Here is a 27,371-nt window from a genome sequence, read left to right as displayed (position 1 = left end):
CTCATGACACTCAGCCTCCCCCCCTGCCAGACCGGCAGCCCCGAGGGCTGGGCCCACATCCATTTTTGCTCAGAATGAGAACTCGGATGGCTAAGACCGTGTCAACAAAGCAGGCCTTTGACTTGTATTTGTTGACTGGACCGGATATTCTACGGCCATTAAAAATGACACGGAAAAATCCGCTTGATCACATTAAAAGAAAAAAAAAGCAGATTTTCAAATTATACACGCGGCATGATGGCAGACGATTCAGAAAAGAAGGAGAACATAAACCGAAGGACCAGTCTGGCCGATAGGGGGTGGGATTACAGGCAATTTAACCTCTGCATCAAACTTCCTAAATATTCCACCCGGGACCACCTCACTTGCACCGTCACACAAGCAGACAGCTGTCCTCTATCCATCTGCTGTCGGGGCCGGTGCCCCCAGCCTCCAGCCTCCGGCCCCGGCCCTCACGTCCGCCCACCAGCAGGAAGACGAGGGGTCAGATACGGGAAGGCTGAAGGGCGTGGTTCTGGGTGGCAGACAAGAAGGCGGGCGGAAGATGGGGCCGGCTCACTAGGAGGATCCCAGGGGCCCCTGTCCCCGAGGGCAGCCAGCAGTCGTCCCGCCTCCCAGTTAGGGAGCATGAGACAGAGCGATGCACGTAAAGCATCCATCGGTGCCTGGTGCTAGTTGACTATGAGAAGGATCGCAGCCGGACAGAAAGGAGAACTTCCACGTACCGTTAGCCCCCCGCCCAGCGGCTCTTCCAGAAGAAGCACTCCCCACGCCCGGCCCCTCACCCACCACCTCCGGCCCCGCGCACCTTCCTTGGAGCCGGTGGCCACCGCGGCAGCCGACACCGCGGCCGACCCAGTGGACGTCCGGCCCACGGGGCTCGAGTGCTTCCCCCCGCGGCCGGGGGGCTTCAGGCCGCTGGGCTTCTGCATGGTGGGGCCACTCGGCGTGTGGATAAAGGTCCGCGGGGTCACGTCCTCTCCGTCATCCTCATTCACCTGCAGGCAGACGAGAGGGATCGCGTCACAATGTCACCACTTGTCGGGGCACGCCGATGGTGACGCAGCAGGATTCCTGCACCCCCTACCCAGTGGGCCAGGGACCACCCCACCCCTTTTTCCTAGACGGGGAAACTGAGGCCCTGAGCAGCAGCAGCATCAAGTGTGGGCCCAGTGTGGCCTGCCCGACATGTGTCCTGGTCCGCGGGCCCCCGAGGTCGGGAGTGCTCTCTCTGCCCACCTCCTGGGCCCGGGAGGCGAGAGTCAGGAGCAAGCTGGCTTGGTGGGGTGGGGGAGGGCGGGCGGTCTGTCGCAACAGCTGTATTAGCCCCCACAGCATTCCATCAGGACCACACAGGTCGGCCCAGCCACCGACGGCTGAGTGTGGCGCTCACAGAGCACGGGCCGGTACAGACTCTGGCACACGAGGCCAGCCGGGGGCGGGGCGGGGGCGGGTGTCACTCTTCGATGGCCCCTAGACCCTCTAGGACCAGCCAATGATTCATATCTCTCCCGATGCGGGGTGGACAGGGGGACACCTAATTCAATCACGGTTCCACCCTGTCACCCCAGAGCCCCTGTGCCCACCCTCCCAGCACCTGCCCACTCCACGCCAGGTGTGGGGGCTCGTGCACACAGACACCTACGCCTGCCTCGGCCCCCTGCCCGGATGGACTTACCATGCCCTCTGCCCGCCCTCCACCATCACAGCCCCTGCCTTTCCAAGCAAGCAGAGGACAGGATAGGAACACGACGCGGCAGCATTTGACAAAGGTGCGTCCTGACACAAGAAAGCCTCGTCTCCAAGGCAATCGACTCAGGGCACCAGATGCCGGCAAGAGGGGGCTGGCTGGTTGCGGGGGGACTGGAGGAGAGGCGGGCAAGACAGACCCACTGTCCCCTGGCCGCCCCCTCCGCTTTCCTGCGCACACACCCTCTCTTGTACCAGATGTTCATGGAGGGCTCACCGGGGGCCAGGCCCTGTCCTGTCCCAGAGCTGCGGGGCTCTGTCTGGGGAGCACGCTGTCCACTCAGGAGACAGGATACAGAGCACCGCCAGATGGGTGGAGGATTCTGGGCAAAAGCATCCCCCCCGGGGACCTTGGGAAGAAGGAAATCAGCGTCCTCTGGCTGCTGAACTCTGGGGCAGTAGGAGATGCTCGTCTAGCCACCTCCTTACCCTGTCCGTGGACCCAGAATGTTACTCCCTTTCAGAGAACCTTTTCTCCGCTCTTGATCCGTAACACTTCTATACACTTTTAAAATTTTTTTTAAGGTTTATTTATTTTTGAGAGAAAGAGACAGAACGTGGGCCGGAGATAGGCAGAGAGAGACGGAGGGAGACACAATCCGAAGCAGGCTCCAGGCTCTGAGCTCTCAGCACAGAGCCCGACATGGAGCTCGGACTCACAAACCGTGAGATCGTGACCTGAGCCAAAGCCGGACGCTTAACCGACGGAGCCACCCCGGTGCCCCGATCCGTAAGACTTCTAGAGGCTGACCCTGCCGCACATGCGGGGAGTGGACACATGACCCAGGCCTGGCCAGAGCCCCTGTGGTTAGTTAAGGAAAGATCATACGGCCTAAAGAGCACCAGGGTCTGGACTCTGGCTGCCTTTATCTTTAGGAAGGTTCTTTCCTTTCTTGGGGGCTGCCTGGGTGTGGGTTGGACGCCAGGGACTACAGGGCCATCCCAGCTACTGCACAGAGAAGCCTGTCAGGGAATGATGCCAACAGGGAGAGAGCAGAGCCGAGTTGCTGGATTTGGAGGGCCTGGATCCAGCTGAGCCTGAAGCTGGTCACTTGAGCTCTGCACTCAACACCAGTCCACAAATCCTCATGCACGGGCATCCTTTTCTCTCTTCGCCTAAACCTACTTGAGGGACACGGTCGCTTGCAACCAAAAAAAAGTTCTGACGAATACAGTAGCCAACCCACAGTGCTCGGGGCGGGAGTCTGCACGGTGCCCTCAGAACGGCTCTCAGGTCAGCAGGCTGAACAAGCGACAGTCGTGGGAAGGAGCCGCTCCTCACGCGGGGCTGGACAGCCCTAACAGCAGAGACAAGCACGCTCCCCCCCAAGGCGCACAGCGGGGACACCCACCTACACACCCAGGTGAGCCAACAGGAGACACGGCTGCCGGCCTTAGTCTGGTCCTGGAGCCGGCCAAACCAAACATGCCAATCCCCCGATGGACGACTCTGACCCCCGGACCCCCGGAATTCTGGGGCCCAGGAGTCACTCAACCAGCTAGAGTATGAGGCTACTCCCTGGCTCCCCAGAACCCGGCCCTCTAGGAAGCGCGTGCCCCGGGGAACTGCAGACATCCCTCTCCGGCTGGGTTAGGCTGGGGTTAGGCTGTGTCGACACCCCCGAGCCCGAGCCCTAGCGACTCGCTGAGCCAGCAGGGGCGAATGAGCATGCTCTCTGGGGACAGCGAATATCCCACCCTGCGGGTGCCAAACTGGCCTGTTCCAGCAGTTTAGCAGGGGGGCCTCTGACCCAGGAAATCCTGATGCGGGGCCCCACGTGTGTGACCGAGGACCCTCCTGCTGGGATTAGGAGATGGAAGGAGCCCCCTGTGCATGCCTTCTGGGCCCCTTCTCTGCCTAAAACTCTCCCAGAGAGAAATGTTACAAATTATACATCTAATAAGAAACTTATATTTGTTTCTTTTTTTTTTTTTACTTTTATTTATCCATTTTGAGAGAGAGAGAGAGAGAGAGAGAGAGAAGGAAAACGAACAGGGGAGGGGCAGAGAGAGAGGGGGACAAAGGATCTGAAGCAGGGTCTGTGCTGACAGCAGAAAGCCCGATGCGGGGATCAAACTCACAAACCTTGAGATCATGACCTGAGCCGAAGTTAGATGCTCACCTGACTGACACCCAGACGCCCCAAACTCACATTTAAAAAACAAAAACAAAAAGCTTATATTCAGAACACATAAAGAACTCTCACCACTCACTCATCAGAAGGCAAACAACCTCATGGAAAATGAACACAAGATTTCAACACCCAGAGTGCCCGTCTGGCTCAGTCGGTAAAGCATGAGACTCTTGATCTGGGGATTGTGAGTTCAAGCCCCACGCTGGGTACAGAGATTACTTAAAAATTAAATAAACTTAGGGGCGCCTGGGTGGCTCAGTCGGTAAGTGGCTGACTTTGGCTCAGGTCATGATCTCGCGGTCCGTGAGTTCGAGCCCCGTGTCGGGCTCTGTGCTAACAGCTCAGAGCCTGGAGCCTGTTTCAGATTCTGTGTCTCCCTCTCTCTGACCCTCCCCCATTCATGCTCTGTCTCTCTCTGTCTCAAAAATAAATAAATGTTAAAAAAAAATTAAAAAAAAAATTAAATAAACTTAAAAAAAGAAAGTTAACTGTATACCTACCACATGACCCAACTGCTCAAGAGAATACAAACACATATTCATACAAAAATTTGTAAAAGGAACAATGTTCACAGCAACTTTATTCATAATAGCCAAGAAAGGGAAACACCCAAACATCCATCAACTGGTGAGTGAAAAACAGTGAATCTATACGAGAGAACCCTACTCACCAATAATAAGGACCATGACATATGAAACAATATTGACCACCCTCATCAATGTTACACTAACTGCAAGAAATCAGACACAAAACAGTACGTGTTGATTCTTATTTATAGGGAATTTCAAAACCATAAACACAGAAGCAGATCTGTGGCTGCCTGGCGGTGGGAACAGGGATGGACCGCACACAGGCATGAGAGAACTTTCCAGAAGGTAGAAGGGTTCTAAAAATGGATTATAATGGCCGTACAACTTATATTTATACTAAGGAGCAAATCTGTCATCAAACCGTACATTTAAAATGGTTTTTATGGGAAGTTAAATCTTAACTTTTAAAAATCATATAAAAAAATAAAATCCTCGAAGGCTCCCCATGGACGTTAGTGTGCGGGTCTTTAAAGCCCTCCTCATCTCTTCCCTCCAGCACTACGGTCCTCCCTTGCTCACTTCACACTGGCCCCACTGGCCTCTGGCCCCTCCTGGATCACACTAAGCACACTGCAGCCTCAGGACCTTTGCACACGCGATTCCCTCTGCCTCAAATATCCATGTTCGTTGCTCAAGTCCTTCGAGCATCTGCTCCAATGTCCCCTTCTGAAATTACAACCCCTACCAAGTCCTCCCCATCTCCAGCCTCCTTTGTTTTTTGCCACTGATCAAGGAAAGGGACTAGGGTCTGTTTTGTTTACTATGGTACCCTTAGTCCTGACAAGGGTGCCCGGTGAATACAGGTGCTCAATAGATCACTGTTGAAAGAATGAATGACACTGGCCCAAGGGGATGACAGGCCTAGGAGGCCCCCCTCACCTCCTCAGCACGTAGGACTCAGTGGCTTGTGGTGAGCAGCCCAGCTGACAGTCTGATGCTGTGGCTTTTTACGTGGCCCGTCTGACTTGCCCGCTGGCCAGCACGCCCTTTGAGGCAAGGCCCAGGCATTAAGACGGTGTCCCCAGCACCTGCCACCCTCACCACTTGCATTCCCTCACCACCCACCTGACACTTTCCCACCTCCCAGACTCCACTCTGACTTTTCTCCCACCTGCCTCCCTTCCCCTGTACCTAGCCCAATGCCACCTCCTCCAGGAAGTCTCCCAGAACCTTTGGTTCACAGAGACCTCAGGACTGCACGCTGAGCCGAGGAGAGATGATACTGTTCTCGTTTATCTTCATCTCGCCTCCTGGGAGCCCATGGGCAACCCCGGGCGGGGCCACAACTTCTCTGAGGACCCAGTCCCAGCACCGGGCCTGGCACAGAGCCCATGATCCAGAAACCTCGTGTGAATGCACACCTGCCATTGCCCAGAGGACAAAGGCCCCCGAGGCCGCAAATCCCCAGCACGCTCCTCCCAGGGGAGGCTTCCGGAGGCTCCCACAGTTGCCCTCCTCCCTCCCGGACCCTGATGATCCCAGCAGCCTCCAGGATGCAGAAATGTGCCTGCCAGCCCTCGAAGGAATGTGGCCTTGTTAGTCCTCCCAAGCCCTGATGAGCCAGGAGCCGTCTCACGGGAGGAGCGCCGGAAGCTCAGAAGAGTTCAGGGACTCACCCAAAGTCACCTGCCGCTCAGCGGCTGTGCTGGAACCAGACCCGGGGCTGGCCCGCCTCTGCCTCCCTGGGCCCGGGCTAGCTTTTGTGAGACCCGTGGCCTCGCTGCCTTGCCGACAAAGGAAACCAGAGGAGCCGGCTGCATTCGCTTGGTCCCGCCACCAGTGCTGGGTGGTGACTCAGGGACGGCCAGGGAGGACAGGCCGGCAGCCACCCCCACCCCCCAGGGTCTCCAGAGCCGGGGGGGGGGGGGGGGGGGGGGCGGCGCGAAGGGGAGAGGGGAGGAGAGAACACATGGTGAACAGGAAGAAGGGGAGGAGCCTGGGGCCAATCACCCCTTTGTGACTCAGCCCTCCTCACGGGATAGAGGAAGGAAGGGCTTTCTTGGGAAAAGCTGGGACCTGGGGATAAATTGGCTTCTGGCCACACTGTGGGGGGCGGGGCAGGCCTGGGAGACAGGAGGGAACAGGCTTAAGGCGATGTGGGTCCAAACCCCAACCACCACGCGTGGCTGTGGGTCCTTGGCCCAGCGTGAGGCTCTTGCATCACCCGTAAGACGGTACCAGTGAAGGTACCGCTGCCCCGTGGGGGGCACAGATGAGCAAGTCCGAACACGCCCTACAGGTGTCGCCCAGTGCCTGGCACATGGGAGCCGCCGGGAAAGGGCAGCTGCCACAACCGCTCTCTATTGAGCTCTCGGGAGGCCCGGGGTGCACACGTCGCCTCCCCCAGGGACTCAGGGCCCAGACAAGGCGGGCGCGGGAGGGGCGGAGGAGGGCGGGCGGCATTCAGACCAACAGGCCCCCTTTGTGCCGCCCTCAGTCGCCATTTACCGAAGACAAACCCGGGCTGCATTTCAGGGTTTCCATTTCAGCTGCAAGGGGGTGGGCGGGCCGCAGTCTGAGTGGGGACGAGGCCCAAGAACTTTCCGCCAATCGGAGGCCCAGGGTGTGGCCCCAACGGAACGGGGGAAGGTGCCAAATAGGGCAGTGGAAAGCCCATGCCCGGGGGCCGGCGTGCAAGAGGCCGGCACCAGGAATCCGGCACCGGAGACCCGGCCGCCACTCACACCCGGGGCCTCTGGCTGGAGGGAGGCACTCTGGCAAGACCACTCTGGGCTGCTGGCCAAAGCCCAGCCTTCAGGTCCAGGCCTGCCACCCCCAATGACAGCGGTGGCTCTTCTGGGTGATTCCCCCTCCTCCCCTTCCTCCTGCCTCAGCTGTCAGCAGCCAGGGTGCCCACACTCCTCCCTCCTCTCCTGACCCTGTGATCTGAGTGCCGGGCAATGTGGCACCCACAGATGAACGTCGTGTGGCCCCCGACCACTCACCGCAAGCCCTAAGGCTTAGGCCGCAGCAGCAACACCCTGGGGGCGGAAAGGGAAAGCTCTGTAATAGGGAGCCCAGCACACCAGGGGCCAGGCAGGGGAACCTCAAGGAGCAGGCCATGCTCTGCAGGTCAGCCAAACAGCTGGAGATTTACTGGCTAAAGTGTGTGCGTGTGCGCGTGTGCGTGGCGGGGGCGTTAATCCAGAGACTGGGAGGGACAGCGGGGTCTCCCAGCCACACACGGGCATCAGCCTCAATGGATGAAGCTCCACGGAGGATGTCAAACAAGGGGTGCGACACATCAGATGTGCACACTGGCAAGACCGCTCGGGAGGGGATGAGGACACTGGGGGGAGCGAGGGAGGGGAGGCCACTGTCCTGGGGGCTGCTGGGATACATTAGGGACACGACAATGCAGCCTGAATTGCGCAGAGGCGGGGGCTGGAGGGGACAGAGAGGGGAGAGGTGCCGAGCAGCATTTGGTGGCAAACAGTGTGGGTGCAGAGGGAGCACCCAGGGTCCCACTGGGAGGGACCTGGGAGGAGGCGGGGGCTGGCGTGAGGTCCCCGAGGGACCCTGGGGAGGGGCAGTAAGGGGCAGAGTGATGGGGCCCTTGGGAGAGTCGCCGGGGACGGCCAAGTTCAAGGAACCTCACAAGCTGGGAGCACCCACCAGTACGTGACGTGACGGAGGACGACGTGAGGGCACCCCAGACAGACAGGTAAGAACAGCCGACAGGTAAGACGAGGAAGCCTTCGAGGAGAGGACGCGACCGGACAGCCACCGGGCCTCCCAGTCAGCAGGGAAATGCAAATTCGAGCCACGAGGAGATCCCATTTCCCGCCCAATCAGATGGGCAAAAAGCCAAAAAGCCAGGTGATACCAAGAGTTGGCGAGCGGGGAGCAGGGGCCAGTGGGCGCGGAGCCCAAACAGGGGCGGCGAGGCGTGGCCTGGGAGGCACCTGCTGGGCGTACATCACGGGGCTCCATGCAGCAGCCAGCGTGTGGGGTGGAGACAGGGCTGGGGCGGGGGTAACTGGGGGCTTTATTTCTATTTATAAGATTTGTTTCTTGAGTCCTACAGACTGTACATGGGCGTTCATCATATTCTGTCAGGTCCTTTTCTCTTTTATGTTTATTTTTGAGAGAGAGGGAGAGACAGAGCATGAGCAGGGGAGGGGCAGAGAGAGAGGGAGACACAGAATCCGAAGCAGGCTCCAGGCTCCGAGCTGTCAGCACAGAGCCCGACGCGGGGCTCGAACCCACGGACCGTGAGATCGTGACCTGAGCCGAAGTCGGACGCTCAGCCGACTGAGCCACCCGGGTGCCCCGTTTTTCTTTTTTTTGTTTTTTGAGTGCCTAAAATATTTCATAGCCATTTTTTTTTTTAATTAAAAAAAATTTCTTTTTCAAGACAGAAGAGTCCTTCCCCTCGTCGTATACACCTGCCCTGAGGAACCAGACAGTGACCCCCAGGGGGGCCAACTACCAGGCCAAGGCTCACCAAACCCCGCCCCAGCAGGCACCCCAGCACTCACGGCTGCACTGGAAACCCAGTGCCTCCCCAACCCCTGAACCTAGCAGACGGGCGTGACCACCGTCCGCACAGGCCTACTCCCAGCTGGCACTTGCTGCTTGTCCCATCCTGCTTGGAAGGGGGGCTCGCTCTGCCTGCATTTGACCGGCGGTGAGGCTAGAATCCCCTTGTGGGAGGGAGCCCAGAGCAGGGTGGGGCTGAGACAGGCCCCCCTCCCTGTGAGTCCTGCCAGCTTGAGGTGAAAGCCAAAGCCCGGAGCCCCGTGCCAGCCGCCCCTCGGGCGGGCCCGGGATGGCCGGGGACGTGGCACCCGTCGGCCTGTGCCTGTGCCTCCACACCCACCCTCCGCTCCCACCCGGTCAGCGAGGCCCCAGATGACGCTGGAGCCAGTCCAGGCGGTGCAAGCCCGGCACGCATATGGCCGCTGACCAATGCGGGAGAGGGTGGTGATGGGCCTTGCTTGGGGTGCGGGGTCACCCTGGGAGTACGAGGAGCCTGGCAGCCATCCAGAACCGGCCCGGGGAAGGGACCCGCCCGAGCCTCACAGCAGAGCTGGAGCCGGAACCAAGCTGGGAAGACCGCATGGACGTGGAGGGCGGGGCACCCGCGGGGCGGAGCAGGGGGCAGCCCCGGGGCCCCAGATGACCCCAGCTTCTCCGGCGCCTGAGGCTGCGAGACGAGCAGGGCCAAGTCCGTCCAGAAGACGGGGCTCCCGTGCTCACCATCCTCGCACCTCTCGGCCTCTGAGCTCAGGGCTGTAGATCCCAGTTTGTAAGCTGGCATCTTCCCTGTCCTGCCCGTGGCCCGGGGTGACTACGGAGCTCTGGGAGTGACCGGCCTGCCAGTCTCACCTGAGCTGCTCACACTGGAGCGCGGCCATCGTCCCTCAGGCTTGGAGGTGGTTCAGATGCTGTCCTCGGCAGAGCAGAGGGGACCAGGGCTGTGTCGGGTCTGGGGAGGGGAAGGGACACCGATGTCAATATACTTCCTGGCCTTATACACACACGCACGTGCACACACACACACACACACACACACACAGTTGGCACGTTCAGAACCAGGGGACAACCATGGCCCCGAGAGCCCGCTCCTGACTGTGGGCCACTCACGGCCCCAGCGACTGGACAGCTGGGGCCCTCCTGCCACTGACGCAGCCTGGTTCTGCTGGATGAGGTCCCGGCCAGGCCCAAGGAGAAGGGCTTGGGAACAACATGACTCAAGTTGCCCTACGACCCACCTTTATTCCCATTTCACAGAATGGGAAACCGAGGCCCAGGCTGATGATCACAGAGCAAGTGAACAGGACGGTGAGATTCAAGTGTCCAAGTGACCGAAAACGTGTGCTGGGCAGAGGGGTCCCCGAGACCAGAAGCGGTCAGAGGCTGAGGGAGGGAAGGGGCCTGCTGAGGTCACCTAGCGATCTAGGCAGAACAGGCAGGAAAGCGCTCCTGCGTCCTGTCTCCCAGGCCAGTGTCCTGACCCAGTCTCTTTTCGCTGCAACTACATCCAACACACGTAGGCCAGGAAACATCCCAACACCCGGGGTCTCCTCCCTAACCCAGCCAGCCGGGCCTCCTGCCTAGGGTTAGAATCTGCACAAGCAACTTAAAAAATACCCCTGAGCCAAGGATGATCTTTACAACAAGTGGTTCTGGGTCCCCATAACCACATGGGGAAAAACAAATCATGACCCACCCGTGGTTGATAGAACAATGGCCCCCCGCCAACGATTTTCATGTCCCCATCCCTGGAATGTGTTAACGATGTTAGCTTACACATGACAAAGGGAAACTGAGGTTGTAGATGGAATTTAAGGATGCTAGTCAGCCGACCTCCAGATGGGAAGATTATTCTGGATTATCCAGGCAGGCCCAATGTGATCACAAGCGTCTTTACAAGTGCAAGAGGGAGGCAGGAGGGACAGAATCACAGGGATGGCAGCGTGCCAACAACTCAGGGTGACATTGGTAGCTTTGAAGATGGAGGAAGGGGCCACCAGGCAAAGAATGCGGGCAGCCTCTAGGAGCTGGAGAAGGGCAAGAAACAGATTCTTCCCTGAGCCTCTAGAAGGAACACGGCCCTGCTGACATCCTGATTTTAGCCGGGAGAGATCCATTTCAGACTTCTAGCCTCCATAAATCCAAAATAATACATCTGTGCTGTTTGAGGGCCACTGTGTTTGTGGTCATTTGTCAGGGCAGCAAAGGGAGACAAGTATGTTTACTTCACGTCATACACGAAAACCAATCCCAGAGGGACAGCAGGTCTAACCGTGAAAGGCAAAACAATACAGTATTTAAGAGACATGAATAAAGACTGAGATATGCAAAGATTTCTTAACAGGACACAGAAAGTACCAGAAGACAGGGAAAGGACGGATAAATTGGACCAGATTAAGAGCTTTTGGGGGCACCTGGTGGCTCAGTTAAGTGTCTGACTCTTGATTTCGGCTCAGGTCATGAGCTCATGGTCTGTGGGATCAAGCCCCACGTCAGGCTCTGCGCTGACAGCACAGAGCCTGCTTGGGATTCTCTCTCTCCCTCTCTCTGCCCCTCCCCTGCTTGCTCTCTCTGTCTCAAAATAAAACAAATTTTTTAAATGTTTTTTGTTTATTTTTGAGAGAGCGTGAGCAGGGGAGGGGTAGCGAAAGATGGGAGACACAGAATCCGAAGCAGACTCTAGGCTCTGAGCTGTCAGCACAGAGCCCGATGCGGGGCTCGAACTCACAAACCGCGAGATCATGACCTGAGCCCAAGTCGGAGGCTTAACTGACTGAGCCACCTGGGCACCCCTAAATACATTTTTTTTTTAATTAAAAAAAAAAAGATTAAGAGTTTCTGTACATCAAATGATACCACTGAGAGACAGAGAGACAGTGTTGTGTGAGGAACAAGCCACAGAAGGGGGAAAACATTTGCAAGCCCTACATTCCAAGAATGATTCATATTCAGAATGCAGAGAGAAGTCCAACAAATCAAGTTGGAAAGATCAGCAACACACCTCAAGGAGCACTACATGAAAAGAGGGTATTTAAAAGACCAGCAAACCTATGGAAAGACGTTCTCCTTTGTTGCTCGTCTGGCTAACGTCACATTCACCGGAACGCAGAAAGTGAAGCAGACACCAGGGGTGGGCGAGGCTGCAGAATGTCCAGACCGCTCGCCCACTGCCGAGATGAGAGTCAACTGCTAAGCGATTTGGAAACCAGTTTGATCTCACCTACTAACCCTGATCGCGACCCAGAGACTCCACTCCTAGGCACGCCCCCAAAAGGAATGCGGACATAAGCGCCCCAAAGACAGACTGTTCCTAATGCTCCTAAACTGAAAGTAACCCAAATATCCAACCCCGTGAGAAGGAGTAACTAAGGCGGGCTCTCTTCCTGCAATGGAAGAAAATACAGCAATGCAAATGAATGAACTACAACTCTATGCAACCACGTGTCTGAGCTCTGTGATTATACACTTGTGTGTTATTTTTTTTTAATTTTTTTAATGTTTATTTATTTTTGAGAGAGGGAGAGGCAAAGTGTGAGCGGGGGAGGGGCAGAGAGAGAGGGAGACACAGAATCCGAAACAGGCTCCAGGCTCCGAGCTGTCGGCACAGAGCCTGATGCAGGGCTCGAACCCACCAACTGTGAGATCATCACAGCCAAAGTCTGTGCTTTGACTGAGCCAAAGTCAAATGCTTAACTGACTGAGCCACCTGGGCACCCCAAAATAAACTTTAAATACGTACATAAATATAAACAAACAAATAAATAAAAATGAAGTCAGTGGACAATCATTACTGATGATATAAAAAACCAGGGGGGGCTCCTGGGTGGCTCAGTCAGTTAAGTATATGGTTCTTGATTTCCGCTCAGGTCATCATCTCACTCGATCATGGGTTCGAGCCCCACATCGGGCTCTGTGCTGACAGTGTGGGGCCTGCTTAGGATTCTCTCTCTCCCTCTCTCTCTGCCCCTCCCCCACTAGCACTCTCTCTCAAAAATAAATACATAAACATAAAAAAAAAATCAGGGAAGGGGTCCCCCTTGGGTCAGGGGTACTGACCGGAAGGACAACAGGAGGGGTTCTGGGGAGCCACCAGGGTCTCATTATACAAGGATTTCAGTTTGGAAACTTCACCAAGTATGCTTATGTCATGCACACTTTTCTGCGTGGATACTGTATTTCAATAAAAAGGCTTTAAAATTCTTTTTTTTCTTTTTTCATTTTTTTTAACGTTTATTTATTTTGAGACAGAGAGAGACAGAACATGAACGGGGGAGGGTCAGAGAGAGAGGGAGACACAGAATCAGAAGCAGGCTCCAGGCTCTGAGCAGTCAGCACAGAGCCCGACGCGGGGCTCGAACTCACGGACCGGACCGTGAGATCGTGACCTGAGCCGAAGTCGGATGCTTAACCGACCGAGCCACCCAGGCGCCCCTAAAATTCTTTTTAATTACCTGGGCTGGGGGTGGGTGGCAGCGGAAGTGGAGGAAGCAGGGGTGGTCCCAGCCCCTCTGGGTCCTTCCCGCCTATCAGACAGCCCCGGGCGGTGGTGCCTCACCATGGGGACCCACGGGGCATCTGGCTCCCCGCGGTTCTGCGAGCTCCCTGCGGGCAGGCCCAAGCCCCATGGACGTCAAGCACCCGGGGCCTGACCCACAGCGGTGCCGTGCTCACTGCACAACCTTCCCGAACACCAACCTTCCTCCCTGAACAAGGCGTGCCAAGTCAGCACCCCAGCATCCTCTCTCGAGCTTTGCCCTGCAGGGAGGAGGCTGAGCCCCCCTGAGGTCTGGGCCTGTGGGGACAGTATGCAATCCAGGGCCCACGAGGCAGCCTGGAGAACGCATGAACCAGCCAGGGGGCCAGGGGCACCACCTAAACCTCTGAAGGACAAAGGGCAACCCAGGGCTGTGGGTGGGTGATGGGACGGGATGGGCGGAGGAGGAGCAGAACCTGGTGGCCCCAGGGGTGAGGTCAGTCACTAAGAAGCCCTCCTGGTGTTTTAGTGCTTCCAGAAAGGCAGCCACCACCCCCAGCCACCAAAAGCTGCCTGAATGCCACAGACGCCCACCCACACCCATACACATCCTACCACATCCCCAGGCCTTTGCAAACACTGTTCCTTCTGCCTAATGCTGGTCCTCTCATCCGCTGGCAAACTCCCTCACATCTCGCTGACGGCAGCTTTAAGAGGGCAGATTCTTTGCAGATCGTATCCATTGCTGAGCTCTCGGTACCTAGGACAGCGCCCAGCACATGCAGCAGCTCAAAACGCCTAACGAGCACGCGAATGAATGAAGGAAACACGAACGCGTGGAAACGCCCTCCCTCCGCTACCACCCTCTTCCTCTCCACATCCATGGCAGCTTGTTCACACACCACAGCCGCACTCACTGGCCGGCTTGGAGCGAGCTCTGGGAAGGGCAGAAGGTTCCCAACAATTAGCATCGGGCGCAGAGTGGATGCTAACCACATTTGGGTCCAATGAACAAAGAGGCAGGCAGTGAGCCCCCCATCGCTGGAGGAGATCAAGCAGAGACCAAGACCTGTTCTCAGAGCAGGTATCTGCTCCTGGTGGCACAGCTGCCCCGCGAGGCTCTCCCAAACTCACACAGCTACTATTACTGTCCATAACAACACTAACCAACTATGTTGAGCACCGCCCCCCCACTCAGGGCTGGAAGGGTGACCCCATGTCCACACCACTCTCTGTCACAGAGCTTGATTCTTCACTGTGCTGGGCTCAGAGCCTGTGTGGGTGCACCTGGTGCAGGGGGTCCAGGTGGGATGGGCCCCCCCTCTTCTGCTGAGCTGTTCCAGCCTAAGGAGACACAGACCCACAATATCTGTTCTGCTCCACACGCCGGCCCAAGTGCTTTATAAATACTACCTCATGTAACCTCTGCAACAGCCCTGTTATGAATTCCATCCACTTAACTAGTGGGAAACTGAGGCCTGGAGTGGTCAATCATTTGCTTAGAGTGACACAACTGATCCAATAGTAGACGTGGAATTCGAACTCGGGCCCTCTGGCCACACAGCCTGAGTTCTTAACCACCCTTCTTGACTTCCTTTCTTGACTTCCTCAGAATCAAGACCAACTCTCCTCCTGGCACCCAGGTTGGGGGGGACAGGGCAGAGGTTTCAAGGACGAGGCCAGGAGGACACCCCCCAGCCCTGGGTGCCAAGGCCATGGCCTGTGGTCTCTCTGCCCACTAGCCTAGGCCCTGCCTGCCTCTGGCCTCATTTCCTGGGAACCCTGTCCACCAGCACCCTTCGTTCCAGCTTCCTTGAGTTTCTCATTGCTCCCTAAGACCCCACCCCCCGTCGCTCATTCTGCCAGACGCCTTCACCCTTCTTCTATCCTCCAGCCAACTCCTGGGGCCGACTGGGTGCACTCCCTGCATCATGTCCCCCACGCCTCCTCGGGAGATGGGGATTCTTGGGCAGGAGCCAGTGTGGCTCCTAGCTCGTCAGCTCTCACACACCCCTGGGGCCAGGCAGACCCCAGTGAACAGGCTGGCTGTGAGCAGGAACCCTGGCTCTCAGCGGTCCACAGGGACCCTCCAGGAGGAGGCTTAGAAAGATCAGAAGGCAGAGTCACCTGGGTGGCTCAGTCGGTTAAGCATCCAACTTTGGCTCAGGTCATAATCTCATGGTTCGTGAGTTCAAGCCCCGCGTCGGGCTCTGTGCTGACAGCTCAGAGCCCGGAGCCTGCTTCGGATTCTGGATCTCTGTCTTTCTTTGCCCCTCCTCCACTCACACTCGCTTGTTCTCTCTCTCAATTTCTCTCAAAAATAAACAAATATTTTTTAAAAATTTAAAGACAGAGGGGCGCCTAGGTGGCTCAGTCGGTTAAGTGTCCGACTCTTGGTTTCATCTCGTCATGATCTCGGGGTTTCATGAGTTTGAGCCCCACATTGGGCTGTGCGCTGATGGTATGGAGCCTGCTTGGGATTTTCTCTCTCTCTCTGTCCCTCCCCTGCTCACGCTGTCGGTCTCTTTCAAGACAAATAAATAAACTTTAAAAAAAAATTTAAAGAAAGGAAGATCAGAAGGCAGCCGCTCTCACCCTCTACCTTCTGGACCAAGGGCCATACTAGGACCACAATGGCTGGCAGCCCGACCCTTAGGCTTTAGTGGTATATACAGCAGGGCTCACAGGAGCGAGGTGACAATACAACCACTCAAAATACCTGCCTCGCCCTCAGATCAGGCTACTAGAAAGCTCAGAGGCAAGTTACCTGCCACGGAAGGTACGGCAGCCCCTCCAGCTTCGTTTGATTTTTGCCACCCCGGCTTTGCTCTTTACCCCGGTCATTTTCATCTCGTTATGGGGCGTTTACCTTTGCGAATCATCTCCAGCCCTTTCTGGAGTCACACAAAGAACACACAAGACCCTCTCAGATGTCTCCCCTCCTCCGCCCTGAGCTCCCGGGACTGGGCACAACCCCTGGCACAGAAACTGAAGTGTGAGCTGTGTCGGAGAACCAACGAATTTATGCAAGGAACAGTCCACAGTAGAAAAGGGAACAGCCTGAGCAGAATGAGGACACAAGGCAGCAAAACATCCCCGGGCGCCAAATGCTGCTCCCTCCCTCGTGGCAGCGTCCAGCTTCACACTTGACTTAGGGTGACACACTTGTGGGACCACAAGTGACTTAGGGACCACACGAGTGGTGGGCTTTAGGCTGAGAACTCCAGGCTGGAAAAACAGGGACTCCTTGTGAGCCTGAAAGTCCACCCCCTCGTGGCAAAGAGGCCACGAGGGTGAAAAGGGATGTGTGCAGAGCAGGTGTTTTCCTGGGCAGAGTCAAAGGCAGATTCCAGGGATGTACCAAGAGCTGCCCAGGGAAGACAGAAGCATTAGGTGGACAAGGGCCCGAATTTACACCTTGTTGATAAAAAGCACCTGACACGCTCTGCTTTCTATTTATTTTTTTTTTTTTTCAACGTTTATTTTATTTTTTTTGGGACAGAGAGAGAGCATGAACGGGGGAGGGACAGAGAGAGAGGGAGACACAGAATCGGAAACAGGCTCCAGGCTCTGAGCCATCAGCCCAGAGCCCGACGCGGGGCTCGAACTCACGGACCGTGAGATCGTGACCTGGCTGAAGTCGGACGCTTAACCGACTGCGCCACCCAGGCGCCCCTCTATTTATTTTTTTTAAATGCTTATTTATTATTTTGAAAGAGAGAGAGAGACAGAGCACAAGTGGAGGAGGGGCAGAGAGAGACAGAGAGGGAGACACAGAATCCGAAGCAAACTCCAGGCTCGGAGCCGTCAGCACAGAGCCTGACGAGGGGCTTGAACCCACGGACCGTGAGATCGTGACCTGAGCTGAGGTTGGCCGCTTAACCAACGGAGCCACCCAGGCGTCCCATCTGCTTTCTATTCAGAAGGGACACACTTCATTGTCGTTTTCAAGCATTTCCTCTGAGATCCTGAGTTTTGTATTCCTGTTTCTGTGCACCGACCCTTGGCAGCCCTGGAAGGGGGTGGTGGGACGGGGTGGGCAGTGGGGTGGCCCAGGTCTCCAGCTCCTGAAGGGAGGAGCCTCATCTGCTCCTGAGCCAGGGCTGGGGGTGGGGAGGGCACCCTCGGTCCCCACGCCGGCCAGGCTGGGCCACTCCAGCTACTCCCAAGAAATGCCGCTGCCTAGAGGTGGAGACCGCAGTGGAGACCGCAGTTAACTGGCTGTGGGTCCGCCTCTCCCGTCAGATCCAGTTTTCCAGGCAAGCAATGCCCCGCTCACCCGTCCTCCCCCAGCACACACCACGTGGGCATCCTGCAGCGGCTGACACTGTAGTGGGTGCCCGGCACCGTTTCCCCGCCCCCACCCCCAGCCCCAGAGATCACATGGCCTGCCGCCCACCAGCTGGGCGCCCAAGACTGAGGGGAGTGCCCACAGGAGGTCCTGTGGCCTCAAGCTAAAGCCCCCATTCAGGGCAGTCACATCAGCAACCCAGAGAGACACAGCCTACCAGGAGAGAAGATGAGAGGCAGAGAAAATGAAACCGCAGTCCAGAAAAGAGGAAAGCCAGAGGAGGGGCCCGTCTGCCAGCATCCCAGGTCCTGGGGGAGCCGGCGGCCTGCAACTGTTTGCTGCAGAAGTTTCCTCTCCCTCCTAACTCTCCTTTCACTTAACCTAATTGGAGAAGCTTCCTGTTCCCCTGTAAGAAAATAATCCCGAAGACGTGGGTCAGGGCCCTCCCTGCTCACCAAGCCACGCCCACCGCTCCCAGCTCCTTAAGGCTGAGACTCGTCTGGGTAAGGCCAGCGTGGGAGGGTGGGGAGAGCCGGCCGGGAAGCCAAGGCACAGCCAGCTGGGGGGGGGGCCGGGAGCCAGACAGGGCTTGGACTTTGCACTTGGGCAACCGGGGTGGTGTCTGAGGAAGGCACGGCCCAAACCAGGCTTTAGTGAAACGCACATGGTAGCGTGGCACGAAAGGCCAACAGGGAAACCTCTCTGTGCCCCGACGCCCTCATCTGTAAAATGCAGGCAGCATCGTGAAGATATCCACAAACGGAAACACGCATTTAGAGAGCTCGCCGACGGTTCCTGGCACAGAGTAAGCCTTCGGTATGTGTTGTTTTCTCAAAAACCTACGCGAAAGCTGGGGTTCCCCATCCCCCCCAAGAGCCATCAGGCAGGTGGTATGGTCTGAACGTTTGTGACAACCCCCCCCCCCCAACCTCCACATTCATATGTTGAAACCTAAGCCCCAACGTGAGGTGACACTGTCAGGAGGCCAGGGGCCTTGGGAGGTGACAGGGTCAGGAGGGAGGGGCCCTCCATGACAGGATCAGTGTCCTCATAAAAGGGACCCCGGACCGTTCCGCAGCCCCTTCTGCCGTGTGTGAATACAGGAAGTGTGCGACCCGGAAGAGGGCCTCCCCTGGAACATGCTGGCACCCTGATCTTGGACTTCCAGACTCCAGAACCGTGAGAAATCGATTTCTGCTGGGTATAAGCCACCTGGTCTGTGGTATTTTGTCACCGCCGCTTAGACGAGGCTGGCAAGGAACCAGCAGGGTCAGGAAGGCCACTGGCCCCTCCTCTGAGCACGGAAGCAGAGGTGCAGGGAGAGGGCATCAGGAGGGCAGGTCAACCCTCAGGGTGGCGGGCCCAGGGAGGGGACACCAGGAGGGAACTGTCCCCCACGTCAAGGACCAGAATGGAGGGGGCAGCTCTGGGAGGAGGCCGCAGTGAGCGGCCAACAGGCAGGCGCGGCTGCCCCAGCAAGGACACAAGCTGGGGGACGGGACGAGCCACGTGTGTGTGGACGGGAGCTATGTGGGTAGAGCAGCGATGAACACTGGTCACCAGCCCTGTCACAGTGCACGCACTTCACACACATCCATCCGTCCGATTCTCACAACAACCCTAAAAGGTGGATACCATAAGCACCCTCACTTTATAGACAGGGAAACTGAGGCACAGAGGTGCAGTGACTTGTCAGAGGTCACACAGCTAGGAAGGAACAGAGCTGGAATCTGAACCCAGGCTGTCAGGTGCCAGCATCCAAACGCTTACCCGCCAAATCAGGCAGCAGATACTGCAGGGGGGTTGGTACCTCTGTGGGTGGGTCGCCCTCCTTGGGAGTTTGAGCTCTGAGTGCAGAATTCCAGAAAGCACCTTCCCAGCCTGCCGGGTGCACCTAGAAGTTTGCTGGTGCAAAAGCTCATGTGAGCCGAGGCTCTTCCCAGGTTCCCTCTGCAAGGTCCCTGCCTTTGAAGCTCCACTCCAACCCTCCCCGCTCCACCTGACCCGGAGCCCGTACCCCAACGTCTCTCCTGGGCCAGACACTGTGGGTGCCAGCGCAATCTGGGCTTATAGCCCCTGGAGGAAGGTGCCTGGCCACCCCCTCCACCCCCCCCCCCCCGCCCCTCCATGTGCAAAAGTAGAAGGGACAGGGGCACCCGGGTGGCTCAGTGGGTTGAGCTGCCGACTTCGGCTCAGGTCATGATCTCACAGCTCGTGAGTTCGAGCCCCACATCGGGCTCTGTGCTGACCGCTCAGAACCTGAAGCCTGCTTTCGATTCCGTGTCTTCCTCTCTCTCTGCCCCTCCCCTGCTTGCGCTCTATCTCTCTCTCTCAAAAATAAATAAGCATTAGGGGCGCCTGGGTGGTTCCGTCGGTTAAGCGTCCGACTTCAGCTCAGGTCACGATCTCACGGTCCGTGAGTTCGAGCCCCGCATCAGGCTCTGTGCCGACAGCTCAGAGCCTGGAGCCTGCTTCGGATTCTGTCTCCCTCTCTCTCTGCCCCCCCCCCCCCCGACCCCGCTCATGCTCTCTCTCTGTCTCAAAAATAAATAAAAACATTTAAAAATAAATAAACATTAAGAAAAATTTTTTTAAAAAGTAGAAGAGACAGAACAACCCCTTCCTTCAAACCCCATGCCCCAATCACCTAAATGCTTTACTGTTCCTCCTTCCCATCAGCCACGAGGCCTCCTTTTAGGACTCCAAGCACTTACCCCCACTACTTCTCCTGCCTGAAGCTCTTGTGTGGCATCCTGGCAGCAAACTTATGCACGGTGCCCCCATCAAGCTTCCTGCTCCACCCCATCCTCCAGGCGTCCCTCCTCTGTATTTCCAGCTACCCCACCAAGGCACTCATCAAGCAAGCCACCAAGACTTGCAGGGCTGTGCCCTTTGGGGGCAGCGAGGCCCCTGCTCTGTGTACCTGCCAGCTCCTGGCAGTGCTGGGCCAGGTGACAGCAACTGGATGAATGAAGGGCTCATTGTTTACATTACAACTGGTGAGGAGTCTTGCCCCACGTGGTGTTCCCTGCACTCTCCTCCTCCTCTGCCAGCAGCCCTAGGCCACTGCTACCCCCACTAACCTCCCTTGGGCATCTTACAGAGGTGAGGACATCTCCCCCCTCATATTGGAGAAGCGGGGTATCCAAGGTTGGGAACGCGCTGCTGGGTGTGTGACTCGCCCCCCCCCCCAAGGTGCCCCCTCTGTCCGTCCTTCCCAGGGTGGGGCCAGGGCCTGCGTGGCAGTGCCCAGTGGGCACCCGCCCCGCCCAAGCCCCGCCTGAAGGGCCCAAACGGGCGCGCCCTGGAGGCCCAGCAGAGCATCTCGGTGGCGATGGCCCCTCCCTGTGGGGAGGGCAGAAAATCTGCTGCCTCACCAGCTACCAGCGCCAGCCTGGGGGGGCACCCCTGGCGGGATGCCGCCCCGCCCCAGTCTCCCCCATACCCCCTCCACCATGCACTTCGACCAAGTTTTGCAAAGGGAATCGGCCGGGCGACCCCAGCCGGCGGGGCGGGGGCTCCGTGTTCTCCCAGACCCGGGGTCTGGAAAAGGGGGCTGTATGGCCGCGCCCACCGGGCTGTGCCCCCGCCCCCCCATTCCCCCACCGCCTGGGAGCTCAGAGAGCCCTGCGGCGCGTCCGGCCTCCCGGCGCTGCCCTTGAGAGCCGGGACAGGCAGCCCCCACAACAGATGTGCCGAACCCCAGTCTGCGGATGCGGGCGCCGACGGTGCCGGAGATGCCTTCACCGAAGGGACTCGCAGCCCGGGAAGCACCCCCCCCCCCCCAACGCCAGCAGCGTCCTCTCCTCGCCTGCGGGCGACAGGGAAGTTGGGGGTGCACGGGGAGCAGCTCCCGCTCACGCCCACCCGCCGGCCCCCGGCCCTCCGGCCTCTCCCACGCCCCGACAATGCCTGCGGGCGGCCGCCCCGCTGCAGCTCAGGCCGGGCCGCCGCCGCCTCCCGCATCCCTCGCTCCTTTGTTGCCCGGCGAGCCCCCTCCCCCGGGGGCCCTCCGGCCGCTCCTACCTGCGCCCCTCCGGCTGCGGGCTGCGCTGCGGGAGGCCCAGCGCCCGGCCTCCTCCGCTCCCGGCCCGGACGCCGCGGGGGGAGAGGATGCTGCGGCCCCTCCCCGCGCGCCGCTGCCCACCGGCCGCAGCCCCTCCCGGGGCCGGGGCTCCGCGCTCGCGCTCCGGGCCCGGGCCACGCTCCGCGGCCGCAGCCGCAGCCGCGTCCGGGCGGCGGCGGCGGCGGCGGGAAGGCGGGAGGCGCGGATCGAGCAGCCCCGGCCGCCGCCTGCGCGCCCCGCGGCCGAGCCGAGCCGAGCCGAGCTGAGCGGGAGCGGAGCGAGCGGCCCGGCTCCGGGAGGGAACAAAAGGGGCCGGCGCTGGGGCGGGCGCGGGAGGGCGGGGCCTGGCGCGGCGGGGGTCAGGCGCGCGTTCACGCGGCCTCGCGTTTCTCCGGCCGCCGCGCCGCGCCGCAAGCGGGCGGGCGGGCGGAAAACGCTGCCGTATACCTTGTCCTCCGCCGGAGGCAGTCAGTTGTGGGGCGTCTGGGGTGCGCCCACACCCGCCTCGGCGATGGTCCCCTATCGACGTTGAAATCGTGTTGATGCTCGGCTCACAAGGCTGTCTCAGACCATTGGGAGAGATGCAAACTCGAGATGCTGGGAGAGATGGGGAGGAGCTTCCCCGGAAGGCTTCACGGAAGAGGTGACATTTGAACTGGACAGGAACTGATGAGGAGGGGATGATGTAGCCAGTAGAGCCGAGCTGAGAACCCCAGGTCTTACTGAGCTGTCCTGAGGCCAAGGCAGGTGGGGGGGAAAGGCACGGGGTCTTGGTGATACACTCCTAACCTGTTATTGGAAAAAGTGGTACTCAAGACCCAGATGAATATTACACCCTCCTCCCCGGAGTAAGACCCGTCTCCTGGGGTATCAGAGGAGTTGACACAGCTGCCAGCACCCCCACACACACACCCCGGGGGGGGGGGGGGCAGAGGTTAAGTGGCAGCCCAGGAGCAAGAAATATCAGACTCCCGACACCCATAGGTGCTTGCACTGTGACTGGCCTCTGTGCCTCTGTGCCGCCTTCCCCGGCCTTGATAAGCTAAGCTCGGAGCCATTGCCCTTAGTCCTACCTGTAATGCCCTTGTCCCCTTCTCTATTTGACAAATCATCCTTCCCTTTCAAAGCCCAGCTCAAATTCACCTCCATTTCCCTTGAGCATGAGAAGGCGGGTGTGTTGAGGAAGGTTGTGGTCCACACAGTGACGCTGACTCCAAGGAGGACAGGCAGGCACCAGGCAGTCTTCTTCATGTCCCCTAAGGCACCCAGGCCTGTGCCTGGCCGAGGGTAGACAATGACACCTGAATGAATGAATTGGTTCAGTTACCACCACCATCCCTCCACTGCTCTGGTATCCATCATCTTTGAGAAATGAGTTAACCTCTTAAGGGTTGTTTTTTTTTTAATGTCTATTCATTTATTTTGAGAAAGAGAGAGCACACATGTGCAAGCAGGGGTGAGACACAGAGAGAGAGGGAGAGAGAGACTCCCAAGCAGGCTCCATGTTGTCAGCGCAGAGCCCAGTGTGGGACTTGAACTCGCACATCACAGGATCATGTCCTGAGCCGAAATCAAGAGTTGGATGCTTAACCCACTGAGCCACCAGGCGCCCCAAGGCCAGAGGTTTCCCAAGCTTTTAAGGACACGCAGGCCTTCGAAACTTTGAACCCTGGGGAGGATCTCCCAGAAATGCATAATACACACATGCACATACACGTGTACACACACACACACACACACACATTCATGCACATACATATACACACAGAGTTTTGCAGACAGGTTCAGGCAATTCACAGACCCCCTTGGAGCCCCACCTGGTCTGTACACCCAGGTTCTAGGGTAGAGAGCTCAGAAAAGATGGGGGTGAGTGCATCAGGGGGGAGGGGGGCAGGGTGTAGTAAAGAGTATGATTTACCCAAATGAGTGGGTTTCTGGCCCAGATCAAATGGCACCTGTATTCTGGGGGCACTTCTCCCTTCTTTGACACATAACAGCTTCTGGAACCAGGAAAATGGCCAAAGTTCCCAGGACATCAACCCACCAGAAATAGACCAAGAAGGTTCCCTGTTGGAAACTAAACCATTTAGTCCGACCCCTCCTTCCACAGGTGGATAAACTGAGGTCTAAAGAGAGGCAGGAGGGGCGCGCCTGGGTGGCTCAGCTGGTTGGGCGTCCGACTTCGGCTCAGGTCATGGTCTTGCAGTTTGTGGGTTCGAGCCCTGCGTCAGGCTCTGTGCTGACAGCTCAGAGCCTGGAGCCTATTTCGGATTCTGTGTCTTCCTCTCTCTCTGCTCCTCCCCCACTCATGCTCTGTCTCTCTCTCTCCTTAAAAAAAAAAAAAAAAAGAGGCAGGAATAAAATAATAATAATAATAATAATAATAATAATAATAATAATAATAAAGAGAGGCAGGGATTTATCCAGGTCACAAGGTCCTGCTGTGATGCATTTGAGCTCCCCTGTGCCTGTCGGGGTTCATTCACCCCCTCTTGCCTTCCACCCACCCCTGACCGCCCCCCACCAGCCCCTCCCTCAGTTACAGCCCCCAGTGCTATTCAGACCAACAGTGCACACAGAGTACTAGCTTCCCCAGCCTCGGACTCCGAGGGTGGAGCTCCGAAGGTGGTCCTGGGCCAGCACCACCTTCTGCCCTTATTGCTGCCACGCTTGTTCTAGATGAGAAAAGATACTTTCTCTCTCCCGGGAGCTTGGATTGGGGTTTGCTGCTTTCTGCAGCCACGCGAATGCTGTAGATGTACAGGGTAGAGCTGGGCAAGATGCCCCGGGGCATCAGGCCTGGGGTGGGGCTGGTGTGGGGGGTGAGGACCAGGGGAGGAGAGCCCTCCCAGCTGACCTCTCAGGCAGGGCTTTGTCTCCCCAGAAAGCGCTGATTTGGCCATTTTCTTGCTGACACTGGCCCTGACTGGCAGCCCACAGGACGGGGTGGGGGGAGGAGGGGTAGGTGGGGGGGGGGGGGCTTTCATAGGAAGAGCACATTGGGAATAAGAGGGGGGCCAGGGCAGAGCCAAGAGAGGCCGGACTGCCCAGCAGGTTGCTGCCTCTCTGCTGCACTTTTTACTGTTTGAATCTTGAGGATCAACACCACATCGGTCCTGATGGAATATTTTACAGCCTCTGAATTGCTTATTCTACTAGGAATTTGTAACAACGGTCCTATATTTAGGTCAGTTGAAAAATGCATGTCACATACACCTGAAACTGACATAATCCTGTGAAGTTAATTATACTTCAATTTTTTTTTTTAATCACATCATAAAACCCTGGGTGTGGTAGACTTTCAACCTTGTCACCTACAGAGGGAAAAACTGGTAACCCTGGGGCTTTGGAGGGGAGAGGGATCTCTGAGATATTTCTCTCCCCTTTTCTGTTATTTTTCTACAATCAACATGTGTTACTTAACTAACAAAAGAAATTTAAACCCCACCCCGCTTCTGTTAAGATGATTGTTTGGATGTTGTGTTTCTGCTAAAAACACAAAAAATGATTGTTTGGATGCTGTCTCGGCAGCCTCGGGCTGGGAGTGACATCACCATGGAGATATCAGCTGAGGCCATCCCTCTGAAGGCCACACCCTGTCTTGCAAACACGTGGACTTTCTTTGCCTTCCCTCCCAGAGAATCACAGCACCTCCCTCCGGGTTGATACAGCCCCTTAGTGTAAGGAGCCCAGCAGCTAGTGGAGACTGGAGTGCTTCTCTCTGTTGGAGGTTTCCAAGTTCTGGGGGCTTTGTCCGGGCGGCCTCCTGGATCTCCTGAGGACAGATGGTAAACCAAGGCTGGCCGAGTGAACAAAAAGCTGGCATTGCTGAGTACTGATTATCTACTGAGTAGATTTCAAGCTAAGAACTGTGCTTGGGTTGCAGAAATAAAGGAAGAAGGACCCCTTGGAGGAGAACGAGCAAAGGGAGTTTCTCCAGAGGTTGCTATATTGTAAAGGAGTCAGCCCCATCACTTGTGTTTTTGCAAAGACTCCAGGTGGGCAGGGGGCAGGAGAGCCTCAGTGGGCAAAAGGGAAGATGCGGGTATGTCTGGATGGGAGGCTGTTAGCACAGGGAAGCTGGAGGCAGGATAACTTGAATCAGGATGTATGTCACCACTGTGACTGGTGAGGGGAACGTCGGTGAGGCTTTTTCTGGCTGGTCCTGAGCTGGCAGTGGAGGCAAAAACTCAGGAAGCTGGCAGTTACTGATGGAGTCCAGCCCATCTGGGGCCCATCACGATGGGGGTTAATCATTTGTCTTCCCGGACCGCAGGGTGCAAATTGTGGGTCGCTTCATTTTCATATGTGGTCGGGCCGTTGTATTTAGAGAGGAGGAAAACGAGTCACAGAGAGGTTAAGGGACAGGCCCAAGGCCACACAGCTCCTGAGTGCAAGGTTGGCCAGGCCTCCGGGCTTCAGTGCTGGGCGTAGAGAGAGCAGAGAGAGGCCACCTTGAACTCCGATGTGAGCTCTGCCACCTTCCGGCCTTGTGACCCGCAGCAGGCAGCCTGGGAAACCGGTCCCTCAGAGCCACACTGAGAGGGACCTCTGCATGCGATGTGCCAGTTCCATGTGCACCTGCTGAGGGCCTACTGTGTGCTCTCTCTATGGCTTACTGTATGCCGTGCATGGGTCTAAGCAACTGAGAGCCTGTAAACTCGTGTCGTCCTCAGGATGCCCCGGGAGCAGGGTCTGTTTCTGGCCCCCTTTACAGACGAGGGTCTGACACAGGTTCACAGGGCAGGTAGGGAGCGGCGCTGTGTGGAACCCAGGGCCCCCGGGGCCCAGACTTGATGTTTTAGTGCCCGCACTTCCTGCCCCTCAGACAAAGTAGAGACTGAAGGGACAGCAGGGGCGCCTGATGAGGTGAGTTGCTTTTCCTTGGGTGACTCCTGAATGGGCTTCTCCAATGCAGGGGGTAGGGGGGACTTTGGGAATGGGGGAACGAGGAGGGCACAGGCCACCCCTCGTGGGAGGACGACATCAGTACTCACCAAGAGTCAGGGAAATGCCTGTCTCAGGGCTTTGCTGCTGGGTGGTTCCTGATGAGGCGGAGAAGAGGCCCCAGGTGCCTCCGGCCTCCACTCCTCCTGGAGTTACTTGGGTCCCAAGCTGGGCCAGCCGCCTGGTCTCCTCTTGCCGAGGAAAGTTTCTAGAAGGTGCTGGCTGCAGGGCCCCTGGGCAGTCCCTTGGTTTCCAGCCTTCACAGCTGTTATTCCTCATTCCTCTCTCCTCCTCCTTGTCCCCAAGTGTGGACATCTGGGCCTCGCGTCACACCCTGGGGGCGTGTTTATTCTGTGTTTCTGCGAGCCTCTTGCCTGGGGAGACCGCCAGTGTCTTTCTCCCTGGGACACTGCCCACTGGCCTTTACTACCCCCCACCAGGGCTTGCCCACCCCCTCACAAGTGGCCCGGGTCCAAGGGGACGTCTCCTTTGGGTCCCTTTGAGTTCTTCGGAGAAGTCATACCGATCACCCATCACCCGCGCCAAAAACACGAAACCGGAGACCGGCAGGAATGTTACCCGTTTGTTACTTCACCACGAAAAGCTGCTGGGAAATGTGCTGTCACCATTTCCTGTAAGA

The 27,371-nt window shown here is 57.5% G+C and overlaps 1 protein-coding gene across 4 annotated transcripts in view; it reads right to left on the bottom strand.

Moving 5' to 3' along the window:
• The window catches only part of CLIP2 (CAP-Gly domain containing linker protein 2), a 74,853-nt gene extending 52,755 nt beyond the window's left edge, over positions 1–22,098 (bottom strand). For 2 of the 4 annotated variants that reach the window (XM_060649169.3, XM_060649172.3), the window contains exons 1-3: positions 21,745–22,098; positions 9,806–9,905; positions 809–998 (exon numbers count right to left, since the gene is read on the bottom strand). In XM_060649169.3, coding sequence (XP_060505152.1) covers positions 809–932 — 124 coding nt within the window. In that variant the 5' untranslated portion in view covers positions 933–998; positions 9,806–9,905; positions 21,745–22,098. Of the gene's footprint in view, positions 1–808; positions 999–9,805; positions 9,906–17,935; positions 18,070–21,744 lie in introns of those variants that run through there. The other 2 variants (XM_060649170.3, XM_060649171.3) reach the window with 2 other exon arrangements.
• Positions 22,099–27,371: the final 5,273 nt, after the last annotated feature.

Source organism: Panthera onca, chromosome E3, assembly GCF_046562875.1.
Source record: "Panthera onca isolate mPanOnc1 chromosome E3, mPanOnc1 haplotype 2, whole genome shotgun sequence".
Classification (NCBI taxonomy): domain Eukaryota; kingdom Metazoa; phylum Chordata; class Mammalia; order Carnivora; family Felidae; genus Panthera; species Panthera onca.
This window is presented reverse-complemented; position numbering and strand designations above follow the sequence as displayed.